The 18,393-nt window shown below is 46.7% G+C and overlaps 1 protein-coding gene across 6 annotated transcripts; it reads left to right on the plus strand.

The window, feature by feature from the left end:
• The first annotated feature begins 800 nt into the window (after positions 1 to 800).
• ING4 (inhibitor of growth family member 4) lies at positions 801 to 16,431 on the plus strand. Of its 6 annotated transcripts, XM_055712750.1 has the most exons (11): positions 940 to 996; positions 3,418 to 3,588; positions 4,471 to 4,665; positions 6,999 to 7,099; positions 13,284 to 13,355; positions 13,527 to 13,693; positions 13,873 to 13,987; positions 14,310 to 14,418; positions 14,741 to 14,888; positions 15,286 to 15,347; positions 15,568 to 16,431. In XM_055712750.1, exons 4-11 carry the CDS (start codon positions 7,060 to 7,062, stop codon positions 15,605 to 15,607), a joined length of 753 nt encoding a protein of 250 aa, XP_055568725.1. In that variant the 5' UTR covers positions 940 to 996; positions 3,418 to 3,588; positions 4,471 to 4,665; positions 6,999 to 7,059; the 3' UTR covers positions 15,608 to 16,431. The 6 variants fall into 6 exon arrangements, 5 of the variants coding, with proteins under 5 accessions (XP_055568722.1, XP_055568724.1, XP_055568725.1 ...); XM_055712748.1 differs by having other exon boundaries at positions 3,418 to 4,665; XR_008732617.1 differs by lacking the exons at positions 3,418 to 3,588; positions 4,471 to 4,665; positions 6,999 to 7,099 and having other exon boundaries at positions 801 to 996; positions 15,568 to 15,741; positions 15,835 to 16,431.
• Positions 16,432 to 18,393: the final 1,962 nt, after the last annotated feature.

Genomic DNA, 18,393 nt, shown 5'->3' on the forward strand with positions numbered 1-18,393 from the left:
TTGCCAAAAGAACCCTGTGCCTCCTGAACTGGATAGGATGCTAAATTAACGCTGGCCTCTTGAAACAATGATCCTGAATATTCTAGGCCTGAAGGACCAGAAGTAACGTAATTTTGTCTCAGTTTCTCCCTAACTGCGTGTGTCACCTCACGCTGCTGTCCTAGCCCAGTACCATATATACCGTGCATGTGCGATCACTAGCAAAGGGCAGTGGGGGGGACGCAGCCAGGGGATCGCTAACCCAGATGCGTCCCGTGGGATGCGGTCACCAAAGTGTGTCTGGCAAGATGGAGAAAAAGAGAGCATGGTCACATGTTTAACTTAATTTCCTTGCTTTGTTAGTTACGTCCAATTTGTATCACAATCGTTTTACTGCAAAAGCAGTCTCTGTTTATAATATAGCTGCAACTACTAGTCGCTGGCAAATTATATGTTGAACAGAGAGTGCTGCAACAGACTATCAGTGCTTCCTAACCCACATTACCCAGCGGGAGCGCCTAGCCAGGCTGTCGAAAATTATTTGAAGCCAGGAGAGACCCGTAGCCTCCAAAAAACGAAGCCCGGTTCCTTTAGCGCGGATATGAAGGCAGCAGGTATTCACCCTGGGGCCGCCGAGGGCGGTGGGCTCCGGGCCTGCTCCCCGCGCGGTGCCTGCGGTCGGGCCGGGCCCGCCCCGCTCCCCATCCCTCTCCCCCCCGCAGTCAGCAGTGGGCCCCGCCGGGTGGCCTCCCGCGGCCGGTGCTGCTGGGGCTGGGGGGCGGGGGGGGGGAGCTGCCAGAAGAACCCTGAAGTGGCGGGCTCAGAGCGGGGGCAGCCCCACACAGCCCAAAATGGCGGCAGAAGCGGAAGCGCCTAGCAAGGCGGGCGGAAGTGGCTCGGGCAGCCGGGCAGTGTCACTTCCGGTGGGAGGTGCCGGCGTGCGGCTCCCGCCGGAAGCTCCCGTGTGTGCGGGGCCCAAGATGGCGGCGGGGATGTACCTGGAGCACTACCTGGATAGTAAGAATCGACGGGGACGGGGACGAGGGGCCGTGGCTGGGGCCGTCCTGGCGGGGACCTGCACAGACAAGGACGGAGTGCGGCTCGGGCCGGGGGCCCAGCTCTGCCCGGGTGCTGACCGGTCCCTGGGGCCGCCCGCGGCCTGCTCCGGACCGCTCGGGCGGCAGCCTTGTCCGGCTGTCCCCGGCCCGGCCGTGGCGGCCCTGCTGCCGCCCACTCCTGGCGCCGTCCTGAGAGGCCCGGCCCGCCGCGTAGAGGTCGCCTCGGGGCCTCCTGGAAACGGCGGCAGCGGCTCCGCCTGGGGTGCCGGTACGGGCTGCCCCTCTGCCGTGGGGCAGGGCTCGGCTGGGGCTCCTGGGGAGCCCGGGTCGGTGGCGCTGGCAGCGGCTGCGAGCGACCGGTGTGTCCCCGGAGGGAGGAGCCCGGTGCTGCTCCAGCCGGCAACTTGGCTGTTAGTGGCGTTCCCGGGACAGGCTGTAGGGCTGGTGAAACCCAGGCAAAGATAACTTTTGTGTCTGTAGGGAGGCAGTTTCGGTAGCTTCCTCTGATGTCGTTTTACAAATGCAGCCCCGTTTGGCTGGTTGAAGAGAGCTCTGTAAATAAATACTGGTGGAGTTGGTAACATTATCAGAGCCCTCCTGTGATACCATCCTACCTGAAGGTGCTCGTAACTTTCAAACTCTGATCTTTGGGGCTAAGACTTTCAATGCGTCTTTTACCCTGTGTTCTTAAAATAGCCATGTAGGCTAATCAGAGGAGTTATTTTTGAAGGAACCTACCAGGTGGTTAAGATTTAGTAACTTGTTCTTTGATTAATGCTCGGTTTATGTTTTCTTTCTGATCTGGTGTCAGTACTAGAGACAGGGGAGCATGTTGATGGGGTGGTGTGTTTAAAGTGTGATAGCTCTGGTAATTCACTATACTTGGCCAAGTCAAATCTCTTGCTATCTGTCTGCATACGTTTGGAAACATTGGAGCTTGGTGCTTCGGAAATTTTGCTACACTAAGTTTCCTCCAGCACAGAGCTCTCTGGTGTTGATATGGAGACAAGGGGGTTCATTCATTGTTTCTGCAGTGCTCCTTTTGTCATTAGGAGAGGAAGCCTTGTGAATTAAAATAAGAAAGTTCAAGAACCATAATAAATTTCAGTTAAAGCTGAAAAGAAGCTGGAAGTGAACAGGCCCTTAAGGATCTGGGAGCTGCAAGGAGGGGAGGGTGCAAAAAGCCAGGAAGAAGAGCTGGAAGGGGAGGCAAGTTGTTAGAGAGGAGCAGGGATTGCTGAGCAAAGATGTATGTAATTCTGCACTTCTCATTCTGTTGTGGAAGACCACTTGACTGAGGCTCCTCAGCAAAGGTGGCCAGGAGTTGGGGAGGACAGGGGCTGGACAAGAGAAGAAAGAGGCAACTGGATAAGGAGCGAGCGCATGGGGAGGATGCAGGGTTTTCCTGCTGGGAGAGCACCTGTATTTTGAGTAAGTGCTGCAGTGCAGAGATAAAGGAGCAAAAGACTGGGGTTTGCAGATGGTAGGTGGAGATGAGAAAGGTGCAGCACTGAGTGTGGAGGGGTACGGTAGATATCAGGTTGAAGAGAAAGGAAGCTGTAGATGAGCCTGGTGGCCAGAGAGTGCTCCCACCAGAGTCAAACACTTCCGGGTCTCGTTGTCACAGTCAGCTAAAGTCAATGAACCCTCTGGAAACTCTACTGTTCCCCTCTACTACAAGCATACAGAGAAAAATTACAAGTTCTTACTTCTTCTCTCAGCTGAGATGTGTTGTCCTGCAATTGAATTAAAGATCTTCGTCCTGTTGAGGATGTATATTAACATGGTGGTGTAGGCTATTATTTTTAAGGTATCTTGCTTAAAAAAATCCAAAAAATAATGTGCACAGTCTAAAAGTACTTTAAAAAAATCCAACCTCAGATTTGTTAGGAAGAACAAAGCAAACTTTGGTGTGATGGTTTAGGCTTTTTTGCAAACTATTGGAGCTCTTAAGGCCTTTTTCAATTTTGTCTGGTGTTCTGTGTAGTATATGCAACATCACTTCCCTTTGTTAGCTAATTATAAGGCAGCTGCTGTGCTTAATTTGGAGTTTCTTTCAGAAAAGCACATTGTATGAATTGTAATACTTACAGGCAAAGAGCATCCATTTCAGTCTTGAGTAAGTTAGTTTTTGATAGGCTTTTCAGTCATGGTTTTGTGACTTTTACCTGTAGTTAATTTTCATGGTTCCAATATTCAGTCATTGCACCAATAACACCTTTTACTTGTCATGTTGACATGTCCCCTTATTAAACGTTTCTTCCCTGTGTAGATTGTAATTGATCAAATCTTAACCGTCTTTCTGGAAACTTAAAAAATATAATAATTGCCGGTGATAATATATTTTTCCATTTTCTAATTACTTATATTGTTCTTCAAGCCTGCTCTGATCTTTTGACATCCTGCTTGAACTTCTGACTCTGAAAATGCATACGGTCTTTTAGTAACTAGTCTTCATGGTACTACCTAAAGAAGTCAGGTTATTGCTCTTCTATTGGCTATGCCCTTTTCCCTCTTCACCATTGCGTTTCAGCTGGGAGCTCATATTCAGGTAACTATGTACTATGATATTGATATGATACAGTCTTCCTGTTTCTTAGAAATATGATCCAGCATCCGTTATCCATCACTTATATTGTTTGTTCCTAAATGTATTACTGTCTGTAAGACTTGATGGAAAGTATCTGTTTGCAGTCGGGCTGTCTCTTGCTGTCTCAGTGGTCTGTTCCTTCCATGCCCATTCTTCCAGTCTGCATCTCACTTCCTAATGACTAACTTTTGGTGGATCAAGAATTGCTTTTGTGTGATTTGCATGAGTGGTGCAGCCACTGCTGACAGTTCTCTATAATGCATTCTAAAGCCTTATGTAGCCGTTTAAAGTACTTTTAATATATCTTATGTTTGTTTTTCTCTTATTCTAGCTTGTTGTGCAAGATACTTTCTTGCATATGTACTACTTCTCATATTAAGACATCAAACTACATCAAGTTTTTAATGCAAGTTTTGTAATAACTACAAAAAATTGTTTTCACTAATGAAAACGTACATTCTTACCAAAAAAGGTCCAGTCAGGCAAGATTAACACTTAATCTATATTTTCACCCTTGACTAATTCTTTGAGATGGTGTCAAGTCAGCTATTCCATTTCTTTTTATGCCTGCCTGACAGCATTCAGTTTCCCCGTTGCTCCTTCCAAACCCTCTCCCCGCTCCTTTTTTTTCTCCAGTAGTCCAGTAATTTAAAAACATTCAGTTCAGTTTTAAAGTAGTTCACTGATGTTCAAAAAACTTCCTGAAAATTGATACAATTGACTTTTGGTCAACTCTTCTCAAAATGTCTAATATTTACATTTACTTATTGAAATTGAATTCTTTTAGTATTATAGTGCTGATGCAGACACAGTTTTCAGTTGAGTTTTTTTTTCCTCCCACAGAGATTCTCTTTCATATGGTTTACTGGCTGGATCTGCTCAGGGAGTGAATGAGGAATGTGTGATGAAAGAGGGCATTTGTTTGTAGGACCTCTTCATATCCTTGAAGAAAGGAAGGTGTATAATGAATTAAGTGAAGATTGTAGGAAGAAAAAAAGTGGCCTCATGTTTGAGGCAGTTGAATACCACTCTGACAAAGTGAGTGTGATGTTTTTGCTTATTTTGGGGGTCACACTTTTTACAGGTTCTCCTTGCATGGATTGTGCTTCTCTCAAAAATTAGTAGTGAGTGAAAATTTGTAGTCAGAGGAGCAGGTATGCTTATGGCTGCAACTGCAGTTTGGTTTGTACAGGTAATTCTGAGAAGTCAGGCTAGGTAGCATTCTTAGAAATTTCAAGAGGTGTGTTTGTAGTTAGCTGGCCTTCTTGCCTTTAATCTCTTTGCCTCAGTAAATCTATTGACCTTTGGTTTATTGATAAGGGAAGTGGGCTACTCCACAGCAGTTTTGTGAAAAAGCATTTTAGTGTCACAGTAATGAACACCTTGAAAAGGTGGTTACCAAGTCAGTTTTTTCAGATTGGGTTTTGGGGTGTGTATGTGTGACTGTATTGAGCAAAAAGAATAAAATAAAACTTTGAATCACCACTCAGTCACTGGGAATGAGAAACACCTCGTATGAAAATCTTGTGCAGTTAGGTAATTAAAAACTATACATTGAAAGGTATGAGCAGTCTGACAAAGCTGTGCATACAGCCTTAGTTGTTTCAGTTCATAAATTTTGAGTCCTCCACTCTGGGCATCTAAAGCTTTTTTCCAGGAGATTTTTGTGGAATAGCCAAGATACCAACAGTTCCTTTAGTAAAAGGTGTCTGGCAGCTTCTTAGGTCTGGTATTTCAGTAGCTTTCAAGTCCTTGCTGTAATTTGAAACTGAGTTTAGACCTAGGATTAGACGTGCCCTTGCCTTTGCTCTAAGCTGCTAATTACAAAGCATATCTGAGATATGTTATGCTCCTAGCAGATGTTTTTGCAGCAGAAAGATATGCACATTCCTTCTGTACCGAACATCCTGACAGAGGAACTCAGTCTCTTGTCTGATCATCATCTTTCATCTTACTGAAGTTGCCCCTTCAATGACTATATTGAGCCAAAGGATTCAGGGAAGGGGAGGAGGAGGAATGTTTCTTGTTCCATTTCTCTCCTCCCCAGTGGGTTTTTTTGGGGGGCATGGCTCTTTCCTTAGTTCTCTTCTGTGGCTGAAGTTAAGCATGAAGAGATTTCCATCTCATCAAATATTGTCGTCCTCCTGGTCCATTTTATGCCTGCTTCTCAGGGGAGAAAGCAAGATACTGAAGTGCTTTTGCTCATGCCAAGAAAGCAGTGCAGCTTTAGTAGGGGAAAGACTGTGGGTGCAAAGGAGTTAGAGATGTAGAAAGGAATGAAGGAAGAAAAGAGCGTTTTGTGATGAGAGGATTGAATGTGCATGAAGACTCATTAGAGGAGCTTGTGCTTGTTCAAACTTGAGTTACTGTGCTTGGCTCAGTATTTGCTCTCATACTGGGTTAGAAATACTGTAGTGGAGGCTTTGAGGGGGAGAAAGGAAGGGCGACTAATACAGTTTTTCCTGAAGATGAGATGCAGAGACTGAGTTTTCTTTGTTTCGGGATTTTCAAGAGGATTGCAGGGCTGGTTTGTAATAGACATTGTTGAAGTACACCTATTTAGAAAACAGTCCCAAATAGTTTTCTACAAGTCTCTGTCTATAGGTGAGTGTGCCATGAGGGTAGGGATTGTCTTTATAGTAGAGGGAACTGCTGTGCAACCACATGTAGTTATTTTCTACCATCAGTGCTTCCCTGTTTACCCACCTAGCGGGTGTCAGAATAAAGTAAGTAGTACACGTAGTGAAAACACATAAATTTATCTTTTTATAGCAACAGAACCAAGGCGTATACCTCTCCTCAACTGTCTGGTGCCTGAATTTGTTATTAAATGACCTCTTTGCTCACATACCTGTGCTCTGCTGCTGAGGACATGTCTGCCCAGTTGCTCAGGTCGCTGAGGTGAACAACAGGGTCGTGTCTGTGAGAGTGCTGTCTGAAGCAGTCAAACAGCACCTTCCCCGCTGGTTCCAGCTGTACTGTCCACTACCTATGTTCCTGCCTGGACTAATGAGGCTGTTGCTTTATTTGCCTTGCTGAATGGGGAGCACACTTTGTTCAGGTTGGGAAGTATGTGCCAGACTGGAAGGAAGTTCAGATTTCCATATGATTGAATTGGTCTGTTACCGAATAAATGTCAGCATAAAATGTTGGTAAGGAATGGTAACAAAACCATAAAAAGTGTTTCCATCTTCCCCTACCCCAAACCTCTGAGATACTAGATTCTGCCAGCGTTTGGGCTAAATTAGACCTAAACGCTTGAGAGAATCATCAGCAGACAGCTAGTAACCTCGGTGAGCTTGAGAGGTAGAAAGATGTCGCTGGCCTGTCTAGTTGGATGGCTGCTTGATATTAATTCCGTTGTCTTGGAGGCCACCAGTCAGGACCTGTTCCAGGAGCAGACACTAGGACATATCTGCCTCATTGAAGAGGATGATGGAGACAGCAGACTTAGATGAGGAGTCCTCAGCTGGTAAGTTAACATGTTACTGTGTAGTCATTTTCTTTTGGGTTTTTCCCCTTTTTTATACCGATTAGGGAGGCATCAAGTTTCCTTTGCTCCTTCTGTTTGCATATGTCAGTAGGCACATAGAGTTGCACCCATTTGGGGCTCATCAGTACTGGAAACCTTACGTCAGCATAAGCAGAGAGCAACAGGAGCAGCATACACCCTCTTGAAAGTCATCTTCTTTCTCCTACAACTGACATGGGAATGTCCTTTCATTCCTTAATAACACTGGCTAACCTGGTGAAATAGGGTTGTTCTTTTGCAATAGCTACATCTGGATTTTCCTCTGTATAGCTTCATCAAATGAGGCTATGATGTGTATTGTCATCTTGGTACTCTTAGAGGGCATGGGTGTGATGTCAGAACTTGCTCTAGGCTAGCCCTTGATTCCTTCCCAGTCCTGACGGCGTTCTGAATTCCCCAGCAGTTCTTTTATCTGTCACTTTACCTGCAATCATGACTCTTATCCCATCCCCAGTGTAGCATGCAGCCATACCCTCCTGTTCTTGCCTCTAAAGTTTCTCACATCATACTTCAGATATGCAAATTGCTCAATAAATCGTTTCTATATTCAGCACTATTTTAGTGTAGTTAAAGATGCCTTTCACCTTACTGAGACTTTGGATTAGTTGCATCTGTGATGCAGCACACACAATCTGTGGAAAATTACAAAAGATCTCATGCAGGGGAGAGAATTTGGTGATTCATAGGCATCATTTGTTTCTGTGTGAAAGCTACTGGCACAGCCCACACTAGGCTAATACATCATCTATTATTGTTAATGACCAGTTCATTTAGAGTTGATTTTGTTGTTGACTGGTATTTTTTCTCGGAGCTGATACAAGATGGCTTTACCAGACAAAGCATACTGCATTTTCTCTGCATGTCTTCACTTACTCAACAGCAAATCTGATGTGGCCATTTTGGCAAACGGCCCTGTGATCTCTTTGGTGGTGGTCCCTGCCTTTGGAGGTCTGTGACAGGCTGGAAACGCCTGGAGTGGTGCAAGTCTCATTTGACATGTCAGTCTTCCACTCCCTCCTCCAAGCTTCTGAAATCAAGATTGATCTTTAACACAGCAATAAAGATCCCTTTTCTGAGACTTAACAACATTGCCTGCTATCTGCTGGCTGTGGGTGCTGTAGCATTGAACTCGTGTAATAAGACAAGGAGAGCCCTCCCTGGGAAGAGGGTCCCACTCTCTGGGGAGTACTACGTTTCTGTGGCTGTTGCATTGACTGTTGTTGCTGAGTGATACCATTTCTTTGCATGGTGCCTGAAGCAGATGTGCCTGGGTGGACTAGTGTGCAGTGCCCTGGGGTGTGTGACATGGCCACAGAATTCCCGGGTGCCTGTGGCTACATCGGTCCACCATGCATCAGAGTACTCCATTTATAAAAATGTAGGTAGTATTATCCCTTATGGAGGTGGTGTCAGGATAATGTTGCAGCTCAGGATGCGCGTGTTGCAGTAGGGCTGAGCCATATATGAATAGCGAGAAGGGTATATATTGTGCTCATTCACCAACTTCAGTAAACTGTGTAGGAAGATAATAATTAGCTGAGAGCACAGGACAGTAGAAGCAGCGGTTTAAAAGGGTTACACCCTCAAAAAAGGAGGGATGGAGCGATATAAAAGACATCCTTCCCCCTAAGGAGGAAGCAAGGAAGCTCCTGAAGATTGCAGTAAGGCGCTTGTCCTGCAGTATACGGCACATGCTACAAAATTATGAGAATTGCAGAGTACTTGTAGGAGAAGTCCTGGGTGCTTCCCCAACAAGGTCCCAGCCAGTTTCCTGTCTCAGAGGGCAAAGAATTCCCCCTCTCATTGTGGTAGCCCCTGGCACAAGCAGGACTTTCTAAATTAACCTTCAGCAATGTGCTGTTTAAAGTGTTTGCTGAAATCTGTACTGTTCAATAAAGCAACTGTGGTTATGTTTCCAAATGCATTTTCACATGTTTTAGTAAATTTAAACATGCATCTGAACATGGTGAGTGACCAGATGGCTTGGGAGAGTCCCGGTGTGTTTACGTAGCGCTCGGTGCAAGGGGTCTCTTTAGGAACTGGGACAGTACCAACAGGCAGCACCGAACAGCCCCGTTGAGCACAGCTGGCAGGTGTGCGGTGGAGGGCTGAAGTGGAGTGCAGGTTCCCAGGTCGCGTAGGCTTGCTCTCTGTGTGTCCGAGTTAAGCAGCTGAAGTTTAAATACCAGATGCCTACACTTGCCACCCTGCATGTGTTTCTAAAAATAAATAAATAATAATTGGAGGGGAAGGAGCGTGGTGATGGACTCTGACTTTTGGGGAATGAGAGCACGTTGTTGTGGTAGTCTGCAGAAGAATGAACAGGGGAAGGAATGACAAGGAAAGAGGAGAAAAAAAGATGAAGGAAGGAACGGGGTAGTGAAGGGATAAGAACTGAGGAAAGATGAAAGTAGATAGAGGGATTTTAGCTTGTGAGAAGACATGAAAATAAGGGAAGGAAAGGAAGAGGTGGGAAAATCCTTCATGGGAGACTTGCACCGATGATTTTCAGGGTAATCCTGCTGTGCTAGGAATGAGTGGGGCACAGTGGGGCTGTCTGTGGCTCTGTGCAGGTGGACACAGTTGCATTCATGCGGGCCCACACTTTGGGCCAAGCTGCTGGCCTTGCTAGCACCTTCCTCACTGTACACCTTCACTGTCCTCTTCCTCTCTTGCTGCTGTGCCATTTGTGTTGCAAGAAGCCCTTTATTTTTCTATCGGATTGTTGCCTATCTGGGACAGAGTGATGGCCCTTCACTGTGCTCTTCTCTAGTGATCAAGGATGCCTCTAGGGTGTTTTTCTTTACTATGATCCATTTAAGAATCTGAGAATTATTTGGGTATTTTACAATAGGTAGTATTTAGTCATGAAAAGCTTAGGTGCATCTAAAAATAAGAAAGCACAAATGAATTGTAAAGGAAAAAGGAGAAATTCAGGAGGAAATGAAATTGCATAAATAACATGAATGTTTTTAGAAAGACTGAGAGAAAGCATGTTGCATTGGTAGGAATGAAGAAATGGAAACTTAAATCTTAGATTTTTATTGTATTTTTTAATGGGGCTGTTAGGGTGGTGATGTCGGATAGCCGGCACAGCACAGGCCAAGCAATTTCAGCAAGTGTTCTGACCACTGTGATAAATTCTGTGACGCAGAGCATCATTTTGTTTAAGGTTATGCAAGAACTTTTGAATTAAGCTGCAGATAGCAGAAAACTTACCCATAGTTTGATTGAACTGTATACCATGCAAATATTTTCTTGCTCAGTTAAAACTTGCTTAGCTGCAGCTTTATTTTGTTACGCTTTCTGTTCTTGTGAGACTTTCTCTGGATCATAATTTGTAATGGTATGCTCAGCTTCTTCCCACTTTGAAGTGAATAGATAAAGCATCTTTGTAACAATTCTGAAAATAAAGTCACTGTACTGTCACTTGTTTCATTTTCTCCCAGTTTATTGACAAAGCAGTTGCAGAACAGTGGCCCAATAATAGATTTGCAGAGTGAAGCATTGTCCTGAGGTTTTAGGAAATCATTTTGCTGGTTTGAGCAGGGAAGGAATTCAAATGACAGGGGTTTGTCTTGTCAGTCCCCATGGAAACCTGCCCAGCTAATGAGCCTCTGGAAGATCATTGCTGGCACCTGCTTGACTGGTAAATGGTGTCTGTGCTGGGCGTCTGCTAGGCCAGAGCTGGGCTGGATGAGGCCTCTCCCTGTGCTGCCGGGAGCCCTGCGCGCCGAGGCGGCGGTGCAGGGGCGCAGGGCTGGCTGGGAAGGGCCTGGAGGTCACTGGAGGATAGATGGCACGGGCTGGAAAGGTCACACCAGGCCCACAAACGCAAAGGGCAGATGGGCTTTCCAGATGAGGCTGTGTGCTGGCATTAGTGGTGGTGGCAGATTTTTACAGTAACGGCTGTGAAAAGCTAAAGCACAGTCCCTTTCAGGTTCTGTAGCAGAAGCAAACTCCTGCCAGAGTTCCTCCTGCTGCGAGAACATCGCTGTGAAATGTGGCCAAAACCTTGAGGGGGTTGTTCTGCCCCACGAACAGCATCCTACCGGGTTTTGTGCTAGCTCAGGTGCTCGCTCTGTCTGTCTTTCTAGCTCTGCTGAGGGAAAACTGACTGTACCCAGTGGAATTTGTGCTTCTACCAACTTTCCTTTTTAAAAGAGAAAAAGAAATTACTTTAATCTTTTTTTTGAAAAACATACAAAGTTAAAGAGTTTAGAAGTTGTAATCTTCCAGGATTAAGAGACTCTGTGTAAGTTTGACACACTGTGTGCAGTGCAAGAACAGACACTGTTTTCCTCTAGAGGATACCTGTCTTGTCTTCTGCAGAGGATGCTTTAGGGAGGAATGAAAAGTAGTGTGCTGCAGTATAACCCGTGTTTGATTTGCTGTATAAATTGAAAGGTTTGGAGTTGACGAGGCTGGGGATCGCAGGAAAGAAGGCGGCATAGTCTTGAGATTTCCAAGCTGGATTTCATCCCTGCCCTAAGCTCCCTTTGTAAGCAATGATAATTTTCAGCATTCTGTTCCTGCTGCCTTCTGAGATGCTTTGCTGAGCCATAGGGATGTAATCTGGTAGTCAGCTCCCGAACCTTGTGTGAAGTCTGTCACGCTGAACAAACACAGAGGTAATCAAATTTAGGAATGTGCAGGCAGCCTTAATTTTGCCACTTCCTAATTTTTTGAGAAATTGATTTTGCACTGTTAACTGTCCTTAGATGCAGGGGGTGATGTGTATGTGCTGTGTGATTATGTATCTGGGCACTTACGGACACATACCACCTGAACATTTCTGAGATACTTAAATTGGAAATGGCAACAGAAATCTATTGAAACAACAGCTTGATTACTTACAAGGAATCTGTATGTAACTTACTATAGTCTGTTTGTGAGAAGAAAGAAAAAAAAAAAAGTTAAAAGAGCAGCTTCTGAGCACAGCGAGGCCCACAGTTGTTTTACCTCTTACAGGAACTAATTTCATGGCCCGTGTGTAGTACTTGTTAAAACCTGCCTGTTGCATACAGAGCTTCCCTGCCAGCTGATTGCTTTTCAGGGAGATGTCTCTGCTGTCGAAACATGTGGCAGTGAAAATAGAGACTGCTGCTGGGACTGATGTATTAGACAGTTTTGATGATGGATAGACACACCTTCATTTACACTGCCTGTGTATTGGAGAGTGGGTTCAGGAAGCAGACATGCTTATGTTGTGTTTCTGAAGAGCTTTTCACCCCGCCTTTGGGGTTTTTTAACCTGCAAGAGAGGGTTTTTTGATTTTATTAGATACAAAGGTGACAATAATCAAGCTTGGACTTCAGGTTAATGCAGTGACACTAGATCTCAGTTTGATTAGACAGGCGTGGAAAAATGAGAATTGTTTTTTATCAGCTTTGTCAGTTGAGCATCTGGTGATGCCTGGGGGGCGAGTAGCATAGTGCATTGAAAATTAATTGACTACCTACTTCACATTGCTCATTCAGAGCCCTGCAAACATTTATTATTCATGATGCGTAGCATCCTTTCAGGTGTTGGACAGACCACCCTGTCATTACAGTGCAGAAGGCAGAACAAGGCACACGTGTTGGGGGTTAAGGCTGCTGTTCACTGCTCCCCGTCCTGTCTCAGATTTGCTCTTTGGCTCTGCACAGTGTCTCCTGTCCCTATATGTAAAATAGATGCACTAAAACGGACTCGCTTTTCAGTGAATTAGCATTTGATCAATTTTTACTTCCTTCTATAGAAATAACTAAATGGCATTATTTACCAGCTGTTGTACTATTTTTTTTCATTACTGAATGGAGTTCTTGGGTGGATACGTTGTATTGTAATGAGTGACTTCATTACAAATTCTGGTTTTCTGCTTTCTTAATGTAGGTCTTTCTGCCAAGCAGCAGTTCTGTTAACTAATACGTATTATAGAACTATGCTCCTCGATTAAATATATCACATTTTTATAGCCTGTCTCATTTGATGTTGACAACAAGTGGAGCACACTAATGTGCACCAGGAAAGGGCATTGGGAATCAACAGAGTGGTGTGCGTGGTGTTATCAGTTTAGCTTTGTTCGTGCCTTGGCACGGGGGACAGGAGCCTGACTTCTCCATGTATCCTCCTTTCCCTGCAGGTATTGAGAACCTGCCGTTTGAACTGCAGAGAAACTTCCAGCTCATGCGAGATCTGGATCAGAGGACGGAAGGTGAGGATTAGCGATGGTTTTGTTCACTTTCCTTTGCCTTTATCCCAGGGATCGCAGGGCAGGGGAGGAAGCCACCAGCTGCTCTGACCCTTCAGTCTCTCTCAGCGCAGGGCACTGTAGTGTGTGCGTTGTGTATGTGTATTTACGTGTTGAACGGTAAACTTGTTTCAGACCTCAAGTCAGAGATCGATAAGTTGGCCACGGAGTATATCAGCAATGCACGGACTTTGTCTTCAGAGGAAAAACTGGGGCTTCTCAAGCAAATCCAGGAGGCCTATGGGAAATGCAAGGAGTTTGGGGACGACAAGGTTCAGCTGGCTATGCAGACCTACGAGATGGTATGAAGGGAAGTGTCTGGTGCTTATTGTATATGAAAGGATGTACTGAAGGCCCTGATCTCTCTTTTAGGCCCTACCTACTCTTGCTTCTCAGCAATTAGCGCAAGCCCTGTGCCCTCTCCTCTTTGCCCTCTTGGGCTCTGTTCTGTGGTAATTCCTGGTCGCTGTCGTCTTTGCAGGTTGATAAGCACATCCGGCGGCTGGACACAGACCTCGCTCGCTTTGAAGCAGACCTGAAGGAGAAGCAGATAGAGTCGAGTGACTATGACAGTTCCTCCAGCAAGGGCAAGAAGAGTGAGTACGACCACTGGGCTGCAGATTGATACAGGAGGCAGCCAAGTGACTATGGAAGTGGTGGGGATGAAGGCAGGCACTGGAGTGGTACAGATCAAAGACTGTTACGCTGGAATCTGAAGGACAGGTAAAAAGATGGTGACCTGGGCTCTTCTTGTGTGAGCATATTCAAGGCTGCTAGATAAAATTAAGATGGGGTGCATGGCCCAAAGCCAATATGCACTCCAAAGCAAGAGTGTATTTTAGTGCTGGAGAGGTTGTTACTGTCAGGTGCCTATTTTGATGGGGTGGCAGATGCAACACCTTTTTCTCTTCTTACCAGAGGGCCGAGCCCAAAAAGAGAAGAAAGCTGCCCGTGCTCGCTCTAAAGGGAAGAACTCTGATGAGGAAGCGCCAAAAACTGCCCAAAAGAAACTGAAGCTTGTCCGCACGTAAGTGTTTAAGAGGATTGCAGGAATGAGAAGCAGCACTACAAGTCAGAGCAAGGGAGGCCTAGCCAGACTCCCCCGGCAAAGGATCTGATCCCCACTCCCAGACTAGGTGGTGTCCCCTGTCCCTTCTTGGGAAACAGGAGGAAGGAGACCTTTAAATTCTTTCAGGGAAGCGTGGCACGAAGGGGAAAGCAGGTCACTTTGGTGGAGTTGGATGTATGTGCTTAAAAAAGAGAAGTGGCAAACAAGGGCATTGCCTTGAGAGACATGAAGGGACTCGAAGACAGTTATTTTGCTGATTTTCTTTTATTCCTATCTGCAGTAGCACAGAGTATGGGATGCCTTCCGTCACCTTTGGAAATGTGCACCCTTCGGATGTATTGGATATGCCCGTGGACCCCAATGAGCCTACTTACTGCCTCTGCCACCAGGTCTCCTATGGGGAGATGATTGGCTGCGACAACCCAGATGTAAGAGCCCGCACTTGATGGAACTGGGGTGGAAGGTTGTGGAGAGAGTCTTGCACAGAAAGTCTTGTCCTGCTTGGGTGGGGCCTGATACAGCAAGCAGGGACAAGAAGAGGGCTTCCCTCAGGCGGTTTGGAAGGGCAGAGGGGTGGCTTGCCATGACCTGTCAAGTGCCTCTTCAGGGTTTTCCTTAAAATGTCAAGCTTCTTGCCCCCACACTTAGCAAGGGAGAAAAGCAAGTTCTCCTTGCTAACAAGGTATAGGTTGGGTGTGAGTTGTCATTCCCTGGTTGCTGCTAGGGATTTAGGAGTTTGTGATCAAAGACTGGGAAACTGGTACCCCAGAAGCAATGATTTCAAAAGAAAACTGCTCATTAACGGACTGTTCTCTGTCCCCACAGTGTTCCATTGAATGGTTTCATTTTGCCTGTGTGGGTCTGACGACAAAACCGAGAGGAAAATGGTGAGTGAACAAGCAACCTGGAGGGGCCCACTGACCTTTGGAAAGGGGAGGTCCTGGGTGGCAGAAGGGAGAGTACTGTACATACATGCTTAAAGACGTCTTAAAAAGGAAAATTTTAATTAAGGCTTTGTCAGGGACCTTGGAAAAGGTCCTTTGGGACTCTGTGTTGGGGGTTCATGTCATGCCCTAAACGCCGGCTTTTTACTTCCCTGTCTACCAGGTTCTGCCCTCGCTGTTCCCAGGAGAGGAAGAAGAAGTAAAGTCCCGTGAGCCCTCAGTACTGCTGCAGGAGCATTCTTCCCCCTGCCAGGGCCTCGTCGCAGCTCCCCCAGCCCCTGGGGCCTTGGCTGGGGGGAGCCTTGCCCTGTTTGTGGTTTGGGCCATCCCTGGAATGGTGTGTACCCTCACAGCGGTTCCTGTGTGTTCTGTATCCCTGGTTGCTTCCGAATCCCTAAGGGAGGCCCTCTCTGTGTGCTGTTCCAAACAGGTCTCTGAACCTCAAAGGGAATGAATGAGGGCACCGGGGTGGCCACCAGGTTCCCAGGGATTCAGGTAGCCCCTGATTTGCCTTGGCTTTCCTTCAGCCTCCTCAGAGTTCATTGCCTACTCTCTGCTTAGAGAGCAAGGCTATGGGATGGGGGAAGGAAAGGAGGTAAGTCTTCAGCATTTTAGGTCTTCGATTTTCCTGGATCTTTTTCAGGAGAAGAGGGAGTAACCCGGCCAGTTCTTAATCTAGTGGGCTGGTAGAGAGACTGAAAACCTAATGTACTCCCTGTCTTTTAACCATTCCACTGCTGGTGCTGAGCAGCCTGTTTTGTTGGGGAGAGGAGGAGGGAGTATTTAGAGCTAGCTTTGTCTCTCTTATTCCTGGGGTAAACCTGCCGGTCGGGGAAGTACGCTGTGTGAAGGAGGAAGAATTTCTGACCACATGGGGAGAAATGGCTGGATCTAGCCTGTCCTCTGGCTCCAAAATTCTGCCTGCCTTTTGTGCGATGGTGCTTCTCCATTATGTTGATGATGGGAAGTTTGGGGATTCAGATCCCACTTGTATAATATGGAAGTAAATAAAGTTCATTGAAACAGATACTCTGTTTGCCTTGCTGTCACCTCCAAAATAAACTGCGGCACCTGGTTTCTTTAGTCAGCTCTGCTTTCATGTTAAATGATGAATGTAGTACAACTTTTTGTTGTAACAGTCCTGAACAGTGTTAATAAGTGACATTCCACCCAAGTCAGGCTTGAAAATGTACTTAATGCCCTTGCAAAAGGGTGCTAAGCTTTCTAGTAGCTGGGAAAAATATCTGCCCCTTCCATCATGCCCTCACAAGAGGGTGGACATTTATTCATGAGATTTTTGCATCATTTACTACATGAGTTGTTGTCTTTTAAATGAGAGGTGGGAGCTCCAGAAGGCCAGCCCTCACTGGCTGTTGGGCAGCACAGCTGAGAAAATCAGCCCTCAGGGCAAACCAGAGGTGTCCAAGAATGTGGACAGGTTTTGCAGATACCCTGATAACCTGCTCCCCGGTCACCTTCACCTTGGATCACCTTGTTGTCAGAAACTCCAGCTGCTGTTACTAAGGTAATGTTAGGCTCCGAAACAGTTGCTGAAGATGTGTCTCTCTCGGCCGTGTCTGCAGGTAACTGAGAGGAGATGATCCATGCTGAAGCTGCCCTTTATCAATTCCATTGGCATGGCCTGGAGATGGATGAGCTTGAGTCTCTTCTTCCTGCTTGTTCTCTGCTGTTCAGGAGGGTTTAAGCTTTTCACCTGGAACATGAAGTGTTTTCCTCGCGTAGATAACTCGCACGAGGATCACTGGAGCAGTTTTGTTCTTGTGGTTGTGCAGCCAAAGTTCTTCCAGGGGTCTGTCACTGGGTTAGTTCAGAGGACCGTGCAGATGAAGGGTGGTGCTACTCTCACCTTGTAATTGTACGGGGACCCTGTCAAAGCCACCGGCTCAGAAGCTGGCACTGAGTCCGCTGTTGGGGTGAGTTAGCATTGAGTCAGTCTTGGCTTTTGCTTGGAGAACGGGTGCTCAGGTTCTTGTCCTGCTCAGGAAAGAAGCGAGGTAAGTTCTTACCCAGACTGGCTCAGACTGTTTGTGGTACCACTGCCACAGTCTGGATCTCAGTCCCCGGATTGTCTTTGACCATTTCCCAGGGCTTCCCTCCTTAAACAGAGAGGAATTGAATTCTGCATGTTGGTTGTGTGTCTGGTACAGTTTTTGTGGCAGGAGACGTGGTGCCATCATCCGGCGGGTGAGAAGGCTGTGGCAGGAGAACGAACTCTTCAGCTGGGGTTTGTCTGGGTACCAGCTGGGTGCTCAGCTAAGAGGACAAATGGAGGATCTGGTCTGAACTTGAAAATGGGAAAAGTGCAAGGGTGACAAAGGATGTGAAGGCTCCTCTGAGTGGTTTGGTTTTCGTGGGGTAAGTTGGGGTAGGTTGGTTTTGGTGGGCTAGGGCGCTGGATTGTAGCGGCCACTGTCTACTACAATAGCAAGCTGTCTAGGGCTAGAGAGGTGTTTGAAGCAGTGGCCGCCCTGTAACCAAGCCACTGCTGGTGGAGGATAATAAGTAGCTTCTAAATGGATGTGGTGGAATGTGAACGCAGCATGAGCAGGCTGGGCTGCATCACGCACCAAAGCAGGGGACAAGGTGGCCTGTTCCGTGCTGCCGACTGCGCAGAGGGGCTCTGGTTTGGGAAACGAGGCTTGGGGCTTTGGCAGTCAGCGCAGGACACTGGGGAAGGGAGGCAGACCAGAATACTCCAGATTTCAGGCTCAGGCTTGGCCACAGGGTTACTGTTGTGCTTCTTGGCACGCTGAGAATGGGAATGTTCTGACAATTTCGTGCAAAACATGTGAGAAACACTTCGGCCGGGCTCTGGTTCGGTGGCAGGAGGCGGCGTGGAGTGCAAGGTGGGCAGCTCTGCTCACCCACCCGCTGTCCTGCCACTGCGTCCTGCTGCTGCCCAACGAGGGGCTGCTTCAGCCGGCGGCGTGGAGCATTCGGGGGATGTTGCTGCAGCTGAGGGAATGCT

This window comes from Falco cherrug, chromosome 5, assembly GCF_023634085.1.
Source record: "Falco cherrug isolate bFalChe1 chromosome 5, bFalChe1.pri, whole genome shotgun sequence".
Classification (NCBI taxonomy): Eukaryota; Metazoa; Chordata; class Aves; order Falconiformes; family Falconidae; genus Falco; species Falco cherrug.

Excerpts from the sequence above, each read along its gene's own strand:
- ING4 (XM_055712747.1), top strand. The coding sequence starts at position 831 with ATGGCGGCAGAAGCGGAAGCGCCTAGCAAGGCGGGCGGAAGTGGCTCG. Across the intron at positions 997-13,283 it reads CCTGGAGCACTACCTGGATA|GTATTGAGAACCTGCCGTTT; the intron begins GTAAGAATCGAC and ends CTTTCCCTGCAG. Across the intron at positions 13,356-13,526 it reads TCTGGATCAGAGGACGGAAG|ACCTCAAGTCAGAGATCGAT; the intron begins GTGAGGATTAGC and ends AACTTGTTTCAG.